Source organism: Chaetodon auriga, chromosome 17 (genome assembly GCF_051107435.1).
Source record: "Chaetodon auriga isolate fChaAug3 chromosome 17, fChaAug3.hap1, whole genome shotgun sequence".
Lineage (NCBI taxonomy): Eukaryota > Metazoa > Chordata > Actinopteri > Chaetodontiformes > Chaetodontidae > Chaetodon > Chaetodon auriga.
The window spans coordinates 12,419,274-12,433,915 of record NC_135090.1 but is presented as its reverse complement, the minus strand read 5'-3'; the positions used below and the strand labels follow the sequence as shown (position 1 = coordinate 12,433,915).

The 14,642-nt window shown below is 42.8% G+C and overlaps 1 protein-coding gene across 1 annotated transcript; it reads right to left on the bottom strand.

The window, feature by feature from the left end:
• Window positions 1–34: 34 nt before the first annotated feature.
• Window positions 35–13,126, bottom strand: susd5 (sushi domain containing 5). Its single transcript, XM_076753819.1, has 5 exons — window positions 12,860–13,126; window positions 11,747–11,924; window positions 7,469–7,578; window positions 6,125–6,313; window positions 35–4,780 (listed from the first exon to the last, which is right to left on the bottom strand). The coding sequence occupies exons 1-5, from the start codon at window positions 12,945–12,947 to the stop codon at window positions 2,874–2,876; spliced, it is 2,472 nt and encodes an 823-aa protein (XP_076609934.1). The 5' UTR covers window positions 12,948–13,126; the 3' UTR covers window positions 35–2,873.
• Window positions 13,127–14,642: the final 1,516 nt, after the last annotated feature.

Genomic DNA, 14,642 nt, shown 5'->3' with positions numbered 1-14,642 from the left:
CAAACACATGTACAGTACACATTTCATCCTGACATCACACAGATCAGGCTGTTTGAGATGAAGAAGAAAGAGACATGAGAAATATTAACATCATGTGAATGAGAGTCAGCAATGTGGGAAAAGGTCCTTTTCCTTTTGCTTCCCTTAAAATTTATCATGCTTTTGTCTCACAAATCTGGCGATCTCTGTATTTTAACATTTCCAATGATTATGATCAGTCTTTAGGTGTGGATTTGGCAAACCTGGTGTGTATGCCGGGTCATGGCTTGATGATGAACAATGTGGTCTTTATATTATTAGTACAGTACTTGTGTTTGACAATGGTGTTCAATAGTAAGTGAAGGAAAAAGCAGTAGAATAGCTTTTGAATAAAGTAGAAATGAGCTGACCCTGTATAAGACACGCAGAGGTAATGTCTACTGTCAACTGTGCTTGACTGAAGAAACATAAGTCAAATTTATTTCCCACACACTGCTAATGCTACAGTACTGTATGTACAGCAAGTTATTACAGTTCATATTTACAGAAACATACAGACAATTTCATTCCCCAATTTCAATTCAGTTTCAGACTCCACAATATAGAAATAAAAACCAATGGTGAAAATCTTTTTGGTTATTTGAAATAAATCAATAATTCTATAAATCAGCTGTGAACACTGGATGTTAAGTCGCCTCATGTACAAGCCACCACCCACTTTTTGTTGGTTATTGTCATATAATTCATTTTGTCGTGTCTGTACATCAACAGAATTACAAACGATAATATCTAAGCTTAAACCCTCTTATGATTATATGAATTTATTTACATTTGCACCTTTTAATGAGGTTTTTTTATCTTAACATTTGACATTGCTCTCAAGTATTTGGCACAGTACAGAAACACCAGGAGTCTAAATATCACAGAATCATTAAGAACTATAGTCGACTACAAACTCCTTCATTTTTTGAACTAGGACTGGACATTAAACCAAATTTAGAAAATTAGAGACATTATGAATTCCTAACCAAACTAAATTCACTCATGGAGCAGTTTTCCAATAAGCAAATTGTCTGAAATTTCAATTATTCAAAATTAGAATAACTACAACAATCGGTTATCTCTAACCTAATGCTCCAGTTCAGACACACCTTGTCCTCATACTGTGATTTATCTGGACAAACAACATATTTAGCATTATATTTGTCATTCTAGTCAGTGTAATAATTCACCATGATACACATTTTAGGGCATGTGGTCCAGCCAGGATAGGTTGTTTGCAGATGATGTCACTTCTTTGGACACACCTTCTCATTCAATGGTTTTTCTTTATTTTTTATTTCCTATATTAGATTAAAAGTTAAGCCATCAAACTATGGAGTAACACATCTGGAGTCATGTCGTAAATGAACCAAAATATGTTTTATGTTTTTAGATTGTTCAAAAATGCCATCGTGAGCCACCATTCTCTCAACCAGCCCTCATGAGGTACTCACCTGGAATGGTTCTCAGTTAACAGATATGGCTTGTCAAACATCAATTAGTAGATTTTCTGTCCTTCTTGAAGAGTTTGAGACCATCAGTGCAAACGTCTGTGCAGAGGTAAACCCAACTGAGATGGTTTGGGATGAGTGAAGTGCTCAGCATATACATGAAGTCCTTCTAGACTGTTGGAAAAGCAGTCCAGGTGACTACTGGTATCTCAAGAAGCTGGTTGAGCTTCCATATGTGTTATTTCATAGGTTTGTTGTCTTCAGTATTAATCTACAATGCAGAAAATAATAAAAACAAAGAAACGTTGAATGAGAAGGTGTGTCCAAACTTTTGCCTGTAAACTCAAACACTGGGGGTTATGATCTTAGTTTCTCTCTGTTGCCATGGCAGCACCACAACGTTTGATCTCTGGTTGGCCTGAATGCCGTCAGCAAACACGATGCACCGCTGACCAGCGGATTGCACTAACCTGAGACGCACGCACGCACACACACACAAACACACACATGCAGGGACTGAGTCTGCAGTCTGGACGGACACCCTCCCTACATGTCTCACCAGCCGACTGTCAAAACCAACAGATCCTAAAATGTTTCACCTGTCATCTTTCTTTCTCACACCGACACACCGCTCATTCGACTCTCTCGTCTGGTCTCACCATCGTCATCCCTTTTTCTGTTAATGCTGGTTTGACAGAAGGCTGGTCATTTACTTGGGACAACCGTCCCAAATCTGCTGTGATGAGCTGAAGCGTTCTGAACTTCAGCGCTGTTGTCGTGGATTAACAAGTGGAATACAGTTTTTTCATCAACACAACACTCAGACAGAAAAGATAGAGAATCAAGAACAATACAGCAAAATCAACAACATACGAGCGGTCAATGAAGCCTACAAAAATAACAGCAAGGTAACCACAGAGAATCATCACCACAATGTCCAAGAACTTTGGAGACTGAAGTCTCAGTTCATATAATCAGGTGGGCAGGCGTGCCTTCTTGTGGTTTTCCTACATGTCATTTGCTCATAATCTCATTTTGCAGTTCCTGGAGTTGAGTCCACACACAGCCCCTTCACCTGTCCGGCTAGATGCTTTGAAAATGATGGGCGGGTACAACAAAGATGGGTAAAATTCCTTGAAATCAAGGAGTGGGAGAGACAGGACTGCTACCATCTTGTTTTGCTCAGGTTTCGTTACGTTATGCATCAGATCTTACTGGTTTACAAAATTCTCTGCATCACTTAGACAAGGGCTCTTCAAATCTGTTCATACCCACCCAAAATCTTCAATTATGCAGGATTTTCAAGCAAGATGAGGGACTGTGCTTGCCTCTCAAATTCATCTGAAGCTTCCCGACCCTCCTAAATGTCCTCCGTCAGCGTCCCTCTGTCATCTCTCACTCTTACACTTTTTGCTGCATCTCTATGTGTTGGCCCTGTCTGGTCTGACTTTGGCCCTTCCCATTCATCTCGTACATTGAGCTCTTCTGCTGTTGACGCCGGTAACACCACACCCCAACAATGACTGCCGCCGCTGCAGCACACACCAACACAATTATGGCTGCCACTGTGGGACCTCGGCCGGAGGAGCTCGGAGGAGGGCAGTTCTCACCTGTGCAGATGTTCTCCCCCAGCTCTCCCTCCATCTCACTCCTTTCACCGGTCTCACCAGGCAGGGTGCGCACAGTGTGCTCCTCCATCAAGATGTCACCATTGTGCACCGGTGGAGCTGGGTCATGATCGAGGAAGGGGTGCTCGGTGAGGTCACCAAGCCAGGAGTGGGTGGGAGCTGCCTGTTGTGTGTCATAGTCCAGGCTGTCAGGGTATGTGGGGGAGTCTGAGGGCTGTGAGAGGTCAGAGGAGGGAGCAGCCGTGTGGACGAAGCCAGGCCACATCTTTTTCACCCCCCCTTGCTCTAAGGCAGGCTCTGTTGTGGGAGACCCGGGCACCTCTGGTGAGCTGGTGTATAGGGCAGGTCTACCAACTTCCACGTCATTGGGTCTGTCTGCTGTCCCCCTTTCTCTGTCCCCTGGCCTTACCCTTTTTGTTATGGAGTCCCCATTTTCTGTTTCCGCTAGAACAACAGGGTAGCCATCCAGCCAGGTCTCATCTGTGGTGGCCTTTCCTCCGTCTCCCTTCTGAGTTCCATTCTGATGTTCATGTGTTGCTATAGAAAAGATGACGTGTTGACGACCGTCATCAGCATCTTCATGGCTATCGTGGTCGTCATAGCTGTCATGGTCATCGTGTTCATGATGATCATGATCATGATGATCATCGTGATCATCGTGATCATCATGATCATCGTGATCATCGTGATCAGTGTAACGGTCATTATCATCCTCCTCCAGGTCATAATGCACCTTGCCATCATCATGGTCATCATGGTCATCATGGTCTGGATGTTCCTTCGAGCCATCAGGATGTTCTCGATCATCTTCGCCATGATCTTCGGTCACATCTTTGTGATCTTCATAGCTGTCATGTTCTTCATAAGTATCATCGTACTCCTGGCCCCCGTAGCGAATGCGATCACGGTCTTCTTCATGTTCGCCCATGTCATAATGGTCATCATGGTCGTCATGATTTTCATGGCGGTCCTGTCTATCCAGATGATCGTGCTGAGTTGGAATGTAATGTTTCACAGGATCATCACGGTCATCTTCGTCATGGTGGCTGTCACCGTCATCTTGGTCATCATGGTTGCTGTCATCATGATCATCTCGGTCATCTGTGTCGTGATCATCATAGCTGTCTGGATCATGATCGTGGTCGTCACCATCATCGGGATGCTGATGTTGGTGTCTTTCTTGGCTCTCGTGCTCTTTACTCTCCTCTGATTGGGCGCCTGAGGCTCTCTGTATAGTCTGTGTGACCGGATTGGCGGAGACAGGATGTCCCTCATCTTGAAAGGCCTCAGAGGGGAACCAGAATAGGTGTTTCTGGGAGAGAAGAGAGACAGGTGCTTCTGTAGCTATAGCTGCATCAGTCATGACCACCTCCCTCCTCTCCTGCTCCCATCTTGGATGGCCTATAAAGTCCTCCTCTTTTTCTCCTTCCTCAACAGCTCCATCAACTTTTCTCCCTCCTGCTTCATGCTCCTCATGTTGGTCCTGATGTTCCTCCCCCACTTCAACGGTGAAGCTCGTCTCTTGCTGCTCCTGATTCATTTTCCCCTGAGGGTGTGTAGCTCCATGCACCTCCTCGTACACCTCACCACGAGCCTCCTCTGGTCTCTCACTGTGGCGCTCTGCCCCTCCATAGGAATCTGGGAATTTGTCCTCATAGTCGATGTGACTTTCAGTCTTGTCTGCAGAAACACAACAAGGACACATTTACTTGATCAGGTGGCAAATTCCATCAAATCTCAACATTCATGATACGACAACTCAACTCAGAAATGTAAAGAGGCATTTGACACGTCAACACGCATGGGTTCCCAAACTTTTTGGACACCTTATCGAAATAGTTTGACATTTTGGGAAGTAGGCTTATTTGCTTTCTTTCCAAGAGTCAGATTTAATATTATTACCATTCTTGTATCTACTTGTTCAATATGAAGCTACAGGCAGTTAACTTACCTTAGCATTAAAATGATAACACTGGGTCATAGCTAGCTTTGTTCTGTCCAAACATAAAAAAACAGAATACCAACACCTATAAAGCTCAATATTTCCTGATCTGATCACAAAAAATAAATGCAATAGGAAAGTGCCTGGTACAAAAACAGTTTGGCCTCCATAGCCAATTCGCTTGTTAATAGGAACTGTATGGGGGTGAATTTTTATATATAACTCACTCATTTAAATTATATTAGTGCTTAAAATTATGCATAATTATGGGCATGGCTGCATTGAGTGACAGCTAGCCACAAGGTTTCGACAACCAGGCTTCATTAGGTCCTTCTCAGCTCCACCCACGCTCTACCTCTTTGCCCATTTTTGGATTAGCAGGGAGTTTGGCAGAGTCAGGCATTGCTAAGATGGCGACAGTCAGACCCACCCTCACTGAGCTTCACAAAGGCTTTTCAGAAACTTATAGGTAATATCACAGAGCCTACATCCATGTTTCATACAGTCTATGAGCTAAACAAACTAGATATTATGTGTTATTTAGTCAGCTTTAGAGGTGCTGGTTAGTGCATTTTGTTTCCTTTGTACAGAACCAGAAAAGTAAATATACTTCTATGTAACAGAAATCAATTTTTTTCTTTGTTATCTCTTTAATTATGTGACCCCTGAGACTTATCTTAGGCCAGTTCAGGAATCACTGAGCACAAACATTACTATGACTCTGTTACCTAACCATGGACACAGGCCTGGCATTCTGCCTTCACAGACAGCTCTTGCCCCCTTCTCCCTCTGTTACGAACTGGGCCACACTATGGCATGTCACACTGAGGTGTCATTGCAGCCATTTTCATCCCAACTCACAACTGAGACTCTGTTTTCCAAAAGCCAGGAATCAGGCACCAGTCACCTAACAACAATGGGAGCTAACAGGCAAGAAGAGGGAAGGTTGACCTCAGAATGGTCTCCGTTCTGGGTCAAACCTCAAAGCGTTAAAGAGGTCAAGCTAAAGGGAGGCTTTCTCTTTCAGCCTCTTTCCATTTCTGTCGCACCTTCCAACATAAACAGTTTAAACACCTTCTTACCTTTAACACATATCTCCACCAGTCCATACCACTCTCCACAGCTATCACACAGCAGGCTGAAGGCTCTGTGCCCACTGGGCATTACATAGCCTGGCATACATGTGTACAGCAGCTCATCTCCCATCTCATACCCAGAGTGCCCCTGTAACCGGGCGTTAGGAAAGGATGGAGGGTCACCACACGGCACACCTGTCAACAACAAACAGAGATGTATGTAGTCTTAAAAAAAAGGAAAAAAAAAACCATTCAACATACAAAGTGGAGCATAAATGTTTTGAGTTGTTTAACAGAGTATTAGATAAAGATGATGCATTCCCTCTTCAATATTACTCAGTGTGTTTAATGAAACGTGGCTCATTATTATTATCCAGCTTTACAGCGTCACGATCCCATTTGTACAGAGAAAGAGATAAGAATGTCTCAAAGGACAGGAAGCAATGGGGTTTGTGGAAAATGTGGATGTAATTTTGACAAACACAACCGCTAACAATGCCTCTGGGATGAGATAAAGGCTACGTATTGTCTTGAGTCTGGTCTAATTTTTTATGGCAATTATACCAAGGCAACATAGTTCATTTGACAAACAATAACATGTAGATTGTCTCAAAAATGCGAGTTTTCAGTTGTCTTATGTGTTCTTTTAATAATACATTCAGCTGCTATTTTACTGTCACATTAAACGAATGAAAATCAGGTGTTTTTCTTCCAGAATGAAGCTCTAATAAGTGTAAATAAAACTACTCAATTTATAGTAGCATCACTATAAGTGACCAGTGACCAGTCCTTTACATCCTTTGCAACCATAGCTACATAACCAGAACTGTAGCCACAACCACGACCACGCCAGTGAAGCTGTGTCATTGCTTTAAGTGGATCTGTACTGTTCATTTTCCCCACAGCAGGGTGTTTGTTCCAGCCACTGGGTGTGTGATATATAAACATTCACAGTAGCACAAGTGCCGTCTAAAACTAATCTAATCCAACCAGCGACTGACCCCCACCCCTCTCAGGTCCATGCCAGTGGAGTAGGTGTGTGAAATTTAGCTTATGTACATTAATGGATGAAGTTATACCATTGCATACACATCACACACTCAGATTTTCATGAGACGGCAGAAAGATGTAACGCCAGACATGAGTAAGAAGGATGGAGGGAGTTGAAAGTAGAGGTGCAGTTGGAAGGAACACAGGAACACAACCTCTTTCACACCTCAGTAAATACCTCAGGAAAGAAAACCACACACATACATGCACATTCTGTACACACAGAGCTCATCCATTCATATCCTGACCACAGATTTATAAATTAGGAGTGAATATATGTGTGTTTGTGTGTTTACTGACCTTTGTCTTTGATGCAGAAGGCGTCCAGGTGTGCAGCGTCCTCCGTCGCATTTTCTGTCCTCACATCCACTGCTTTCAGTGCGCTGCCCACCACATTACACACTGTGGTCCTGCAAATCAATAGATAGATTGATAGCTACAATCATGTTGGGGAGCCCAACATTCACATTCACATACACACAAACACACTCATTAATTTCAGTGACACTATGAGAGCAAATGGCCTACAGCGAAGCATTTAAGCACCCCTGAGGGACTGTAGGATGGAGGGTGGTCATAATTAAACTCAGTGTGTTTACTTTTAATACGCTTACACACCACACCGACACAGAAACCCTCCCCCATAAGTACACATCCGGCACTTGAGTACATATATTCCAGGATTGTACTTAAGTATAATTTTGTGGTACTTACTATGCTGCCTTATGTTTCTACTACACGACATTTCAGAGGAAAGTATGGACCTATTTGTTCCACTACATACATCTGATGATTTTAGTAACTACTTACTTTTCTTACTTTTAAGATTAAACATAAATCAGTTTGGGATAAAAACGTAGCGTGTAGGTCGGTCTGCTTGTCATGTTTCAGATTATGAGTTGTTAGGAGTTACACCAAAGAGACATTTCCTCATTTAAATTATTGTTTGAAGTTCAAAGAAACAAAGTAATCCAATATTTTTTCTCTTTATTTGATAGTACAGCTGGAGAGAGACAGGCAAGGAAGCAGAAAGTGGGGATGACATTCAGCCAAGGGCCCCACGTTGAAATCAAATGGGGGCCGCTGCAGTAAGGACATAACCTTGGTACATGGAGCATTTTAGTACATGTTTACTAAAAAGGGACGATTAAAGTCCAAAAAGGAAATATAGATTTGTGTAGCACAAGTTGTTTTTTCATCTTTCCTCTCCCATTAATCATCCCATGACCCCTCAGATTCATCTCTTGACCTTTTGGAGGGGCCCATACAACAACAAGAACATGTCGCAGCATGTCTTTTATAATAATGTAACAGTCAAAGGGGATGTTTTTCTGCAGAACAAATAATACTTATGCACTTTTACTGATTAAACAGACAACTACTGATACTACTGATAAAAGTGAAGTGGGTGAGAGTTCTGCTCAATGATATCATACATAATGCTGCAGCTCTGGTTTATATACAGTGTACAGGTAACATGACGACACACATGGACAGATATGTGCAGAACTTGCTGCTCTCTCGGTCACTGCCTGATTTGTTGCTTATTCAAATATTATTACAGCATGACATCAGAGTCCAGGAACACACATCACGGCTCAGACATGCTGCAGTATCAGCAGTAGTAGCCTGTGGCACAATATTATCGCACTGTGGCACATTATGAACAGATGTTCCCATGCACAGGCCAGAAGTTACAGCCAACCTCATATAGAACAATCATAACATTAGGGACTTAATATAATACACTTTCCACAGGGACCAAATAAATAATAGTCAGTGCACAACGCCTACAAGCCTCGGTGGCAAAAAAAAGAAAAAAAGAAAAAAAAATGCTGCATAAATAGTCTATTTTTGTTGCCACTTTAAGGTTTATAGCATTGTTAACTCATTTGTCATCCAAAAGCACCAGATAAGGCTGACTCAGACTTCCCAGGCCAATCACATAATGTTCCCATACCGACTCCCAACACCACTCAAAGTCTGGCCGAGTTCAGAAAAGTCATTAAAAGTCAGACATATTACGCTTTTCATTAATAACAGGTTTGACCGGTAATATTATTAATCAAGCACCATTAAACAGAAAAGGTAATGGCTGCAGATTTGAATGCGAGCATGTGTGTGAGTCTGTCTGTGTGTACGTATGTGTGTGTGTGTCTGGTTACTTGTGTAACCGAGTTAATCAAAGCATCAGTAATTGGAAAGAATTTGACTGGCAGTGCAGCGAGACTGAGAGTAGCGGTGTGAGTCATACTGCATGCTTGTGCCATGCTAACTTCAGCTTATAAGGACAAAAGTCTGAGTGAGAGAGAGAGAAAAACGGGCAACAGGACAGGAATCGCCAAGAAAACACTCTGAGACAGACAAAAAAAAAAAAAAAAAACACGCAGAAGACTGTTTTCACATTAAACTGTAGCTCCTGCAGGCTGTCCGTCTGTGTAAGTGTGTGTGTGTGTTTTGTGTGTATGTGTATTGTGGGGACATAAGTTTGCTTACACAGTCATATTGTGAGGGCCTGGCTTCACTGTGGGAACAAAACACCTAAAACACAAGTCCTCAAACCATAAAATCAATCAATTTTAGGGTGAAAACATGGGTTAAGGTTAGGCTAAGGGTGAAGGAAATTAATGTAAATCTATGGAATGTCCCCAGAGGTGATGGAAACATGAGTGTGTGTGTGTGTGTGTGTGTGTGTGTGTGTGTGTGTGTGTGTGTGTGTGTGTGTGTGTGTGCATGAGCGGGGGTGGGGGTGGGGGGAGTGGGGGGTTATAATGGGGTGGTCTATGATTGACAGGTAAGAGGAAGACGTTAAGGTAGGAGAGTCAATCTGAGAAGCACTTGTTACACAACAGACCTAGAAATGGAGAGTGAAGGTTAACTGGCTGGTGAAAGCGCATAGCAGCCTCCAAAAAGACCCTTAAAAAGGTTCTGCTCACTTTGAATGTTTGGGTGTTTTAATCGTATATTTAATTGAAAGTATACAGTTAAAAGGCAGACAGAAAGAGGGGAGGTCCATGGCAAGCGTCTTAAAAATATGTACTACTCTACAATGGGCAGCCAAGGAGCAGCCTTACAGGGAGCAGTCAGGAAAGGAAGAACGACAAAAAGAAATCAAAACATGAGGAAATAATAATAGATAAAGCAGACACGGAGAGGTACCTCTGGCCTACTTTCATGTTAACCCCCCCTCAGCAGAAGAAGAAGGAGTCCAGGTGGAAAAGGTTTGAAGGGGCGTTGGAGGTGAGCTTAGACAGACAGAGCCACAGATGGGTGATACACTGTCAAACATGGTAAGCGGGTGTGAAAGCTGATGTCCGCTGGCTAGCACGTAGAGAGGACAGCATGTGTCAGCTTTTCCTCTGACCAGGCGTTCGTCTTTCTCAGGGCGGCCGCCATTTTGAAGCAGGTTCGGTTTTGCGACGTTGATCATTTTCGTTCGACTAATGATTTAGGAAAATGCAAGCTGTTTTCCATCATCACCACTACACAGTAAACCAAGAATTTAGCCTGAATTTATAAAGTATCATTTGACCCATTTGATAAAGTTAAGGAACTTGTTCAAATAAGTTGACAGTAAGCGCCATTTAGTCTACTGTTCAGTTATCATCTATTTGGAGCCATGTTAGTGTTAGTCATGCTAGCATTAGCCAGACTAGCGGCTACTGTGGATTACTGTGAAATTTTGTACAGACGTTCAAGTTCCCCTCAGCATGAATCATAATAACCATCATCAGGCCAAAATTTAAATTTGTCCGATAATTTGGTTTAAAATCAGATATTCTCATTAGCAGATTTAGGATTAAAAAGTAAATGGTAAATAAGATGGTGAACATGGTAAACATTATTCCTGCTAAACAAGAGCATGTCAGAATTGTCACTGTGACCATTTAAATTTGTTAGCATTAGTTAGCGTTCAGCTAACACCGCTGTGCCATAGCAGGCTACAGCTTCAGAAACTATGAAGATCTGTTACTTTTCTCTTTCTAATCTTTATTTATTTATTTATTTATTTATTTATCGAAATCACGTTTGAAGGATTCAGGGCAGTATTCAGCTCAACTTTGTAGAGCACAAGCTTCATACCACCATTCATGACGTATTGAACATCTGTCTATTCTCCACAATTACTGCTCAGCATACTAGTTGTCAATCAAACACCTGCCTGTAACTGTGTGCCTGTCGTCCTCACCTCTGTCTGTCTGCCTGTCTCTCTCTGTCTCTGTCTCTGGAAGCTGTGTGTCATGTTACCGTGGAGATAAGAGGTGGACATGGAGGCAGTTGCCGACATGACACCCTGGCTCAGAATTCCCTCCTCCTCCAGGAAGGAACAGAGGGGTCTTTCTCCCTCTCTTCCTCTCTTTTTTCTCTTTCCCCCCTGAAATGTGTCTTCTATCTTCCCACTCCCTCTGTAATTGCCACCAACGCCTGTACTTCCTTTCCTTTCTCACACACACAGAAGCACACTCGCCAAGTTGACCTTTGACATCTTTAGAAATCTCCAGTCTCCCTGCATGTGCCTGAAAACAATGAACACCCTCATGTACAAACAATAACATACACAAATGCTTCTTTTCTTACCCCACTGTGCCTCCATAGAGCCACCCACGGGTGCATGGGGAGAAGAAGCACTCCACCACAGCGTGGCGGAGCTCCGCCGATGACGCCAAGCGGGCATGTCGTGAGGCGCAAGCCCGCTCAGCGTCTCTGAAGCCCTGCAAGCCGGAGGAGTTCCTCAGATCCAACACGAACACTCGACCTGAGAGCAGGCACAAGGAGGAAAACCTCATTGAAATATAGTCTTTTCTGTCTTACATGAAGACAAAAGAAAGATGCATTTGTTTGCAAAAGACATCACCCACATTATAAAAAGGAAGATCTAGAGGCTTGTTATTGATATTAGATATATTAGATTATATTTGTGCTTAAATGTTCTCAGCCCATACGCCAGGTCTTTAAGCACTGCTCATTTTTATTCATATGGGTTTTGGACATTGGAACGGCTGCTGACGCACACTTACCACTGACTCCAAGTGCACAACAACAGCAATGTCCAAAGATCCATTTTGAGCCTGAATCTATGTCCAGATTATGTGTACCATAATACAGATTTTATAATACTTCTTGTCATTAAAGTAGAAATGCAGGTTTGCAACATCAATTAATAAATAATAAATAGAATAGCATTAACATTGACACAGTACTGGGCTAAAGGTGTGATCTGCATGGTGCATCACAGGAGCAGATGGTCGCCTTCATTATCGCCTCATTGTCACATCGTTACTGTTCTCAAACACTGAAGAAAAGGTGCTCTTATGTTAAAGAGTTCAATCATGTAAATACTTGGATCTTTATTAAAGCTTGAAGTAAGATGACTGTGCGCATCCATTACGCACAGCTTTACCGGGCGCAAAACGCTTTTCAAACGTGAAATGAAAGATTTATTCTGGAGGGGAAAAAAACACCCACGGACTAAGAGGGAGCGTGCTCACTGGAGATGATCTAGAAACGCACGAGACAACAAGGCAGGTGCCAATTGCTCGCGCGCGCTTCCACCAGCTGTGAGTAACGGTTTGTGCATCACTCAGCCCTAACTTTAAAAGCTTATGTTTGGATTGAATTGTGACTTTAGAATTTTTATACAGCATCTTTTAGCATTTCCTTGTGTTACAATAGCTGAAAATTTTAACTTACCGTCTGCATTTACAACAGAGGTCACCACAAGACACGCCAGGCACCCAAAGAGCAGTGACAGAACAGTTTGGTTACAATGATCCAGCATCTTCTTGCGCCCTCGGCTGTGAGGTAAAAATCACTTTTTGTGTTGGAGAACGTGCCCAAAAACTTCCAGGCTTCCAGATCGAGGTGACGGTGGGGAGCTGTGTCCCTCCTGGTGGACAGAGGTGGACTGAGTGGGAGGGAGGTGCGCTTGTTGTCCAGTGCGGGGGACAGTGGAAAGAAAGCGGTCAGAGCGGCTCAGGAGCGAGGCGCAGTTTATCGTCCTCGCGAGCAGATGGAGCGCCGGTGTGAAAACTCGCGTGTCGGTGTTGGCAAATACGTCACGACTCAAACTCCTGAGGGTGGGCTCAAGCGGTCAGATCGACCACCGGACTGCTCCTTTACACTGAGAGCCGGAGACAAGAGGGGCCAGGATCTGAGGGGTCCATGAGCAACTCACTGACGCCATGCCCGCTCACGACGGGGGGGGGGGGCTGCCTGCCCTCATCTAAAATGTTTTTTAAAATGTGTATTTGTGTTGAGGAATAACATCCTGACATTGCGGTGATCATTTAAAGATGAGGTAACTCCCAGACCTCAGGTTCAGCACACCCAAATGGAGCAAAGAGCAAAGAAATCTTAATTCAGGTTTATTGTCCTCTTATTCTTTATGCTTCACCACACCTCAGAGACAAATATTGCACTTTTTACTCCTCTACTTTTTAGCTTCGGTTACTTTTCAGATTGCAGTGTTTCATACCCTTCCTGTTCAGTGAAAACTTTGTGTTTCAAATCAGGTGACTTTGATTTCAATTTTTCTGAACAACTTAAGGATGAAGTGTTCGTTCATGCGTTTAGAGAAATCTCCTACTTCTTAAGCTAAATAAACCATTTAAAACCCCTGTCGGATGAGCTGGAAAAAGCATTGTCACACAGCTGAAAACAGGCTCTTTTTCAGAGTTTTTAAAGATACGTGGTTGTCACTGGACACCGATTCTACAAACATATGATGGACTCATATGATGCACTGCTGTAGATTAAACTACCCAACAGTATATGAAACAGCTAAAATTAGCTCAACTTTCAACATCTATAGCAGTAAGATACAACATACACATTAATACAGCAGTAATATTAATCCAAAAACAGGATGACTTAAGGATCCGAATACTTCTTCCACCTATAGTGTGTGTGTGTGTGTGTGTGTGTGTGTGTGTGCGTGTGTGTGTGTGTCCCATTTGGTGAGGGAGATAAAGACATGACCATAGCCCATAAAGAGCATTTTGGAGAATGCAGACATTGTTTCAGTGAATCTGCAGGTGAAGATAACCAACCCACGTCGTAGCTCTATCCGACATGCAGGATCCACACCACTAAACCTAAAGCAACATTATAAAAACATATCAGCATCATCACAGTGTGCACATATGCCTCTGTAAATGAATACATGCACTTGTCTGCACTTACAAGCGGATAAAGTGCAGACTTGTCCTCCTCTGAGTGAATGCTTTGGCCATTTTCTCATCTGCAAGCAATCATAATGAAATATTTAGAAGTTCATTCTTGACCTTGGAGACAGTAACTGATAAAACCATCTCACCACTGTGTCCATTTGGTAGCTGCTCTGGACCTTTCGCATAATCTCCCTCAGCAGATGGGTCTTTTTCCATTTCCATTTTCTGAGCTTTTCTCAAATGTTAAGCTAACATGGTCAATGGGATCCAGTAAGTGATCAGAAAAATGCTCTTTTAACCATCTA

Bases quoted from the DNA above. Each gene is read 5' to 3' on its own strand.
- susd5 (XM_076753819.1), bottom strand. From the start codon at position 12,947: ATGCTGGATCATTGTAACCAAACTGTTCTGTCACTGCTCTTTGGGTGC. The intron at 11,925-12,859 runs GTAAGTTAAAAT...GCCTGCTCTCAG, and splicing joins CTCTGTTGTAAATGCAGACG to GTCGAGTGTTCGTGTTGGAT. The intron at 7,579-11,746 runs GTAAGAAAAGAA...ATTGATTTGCAG, and splicing joins CTCTATGGAGGCACAGTGGG to GACCACAGTGTGTAATGTGG.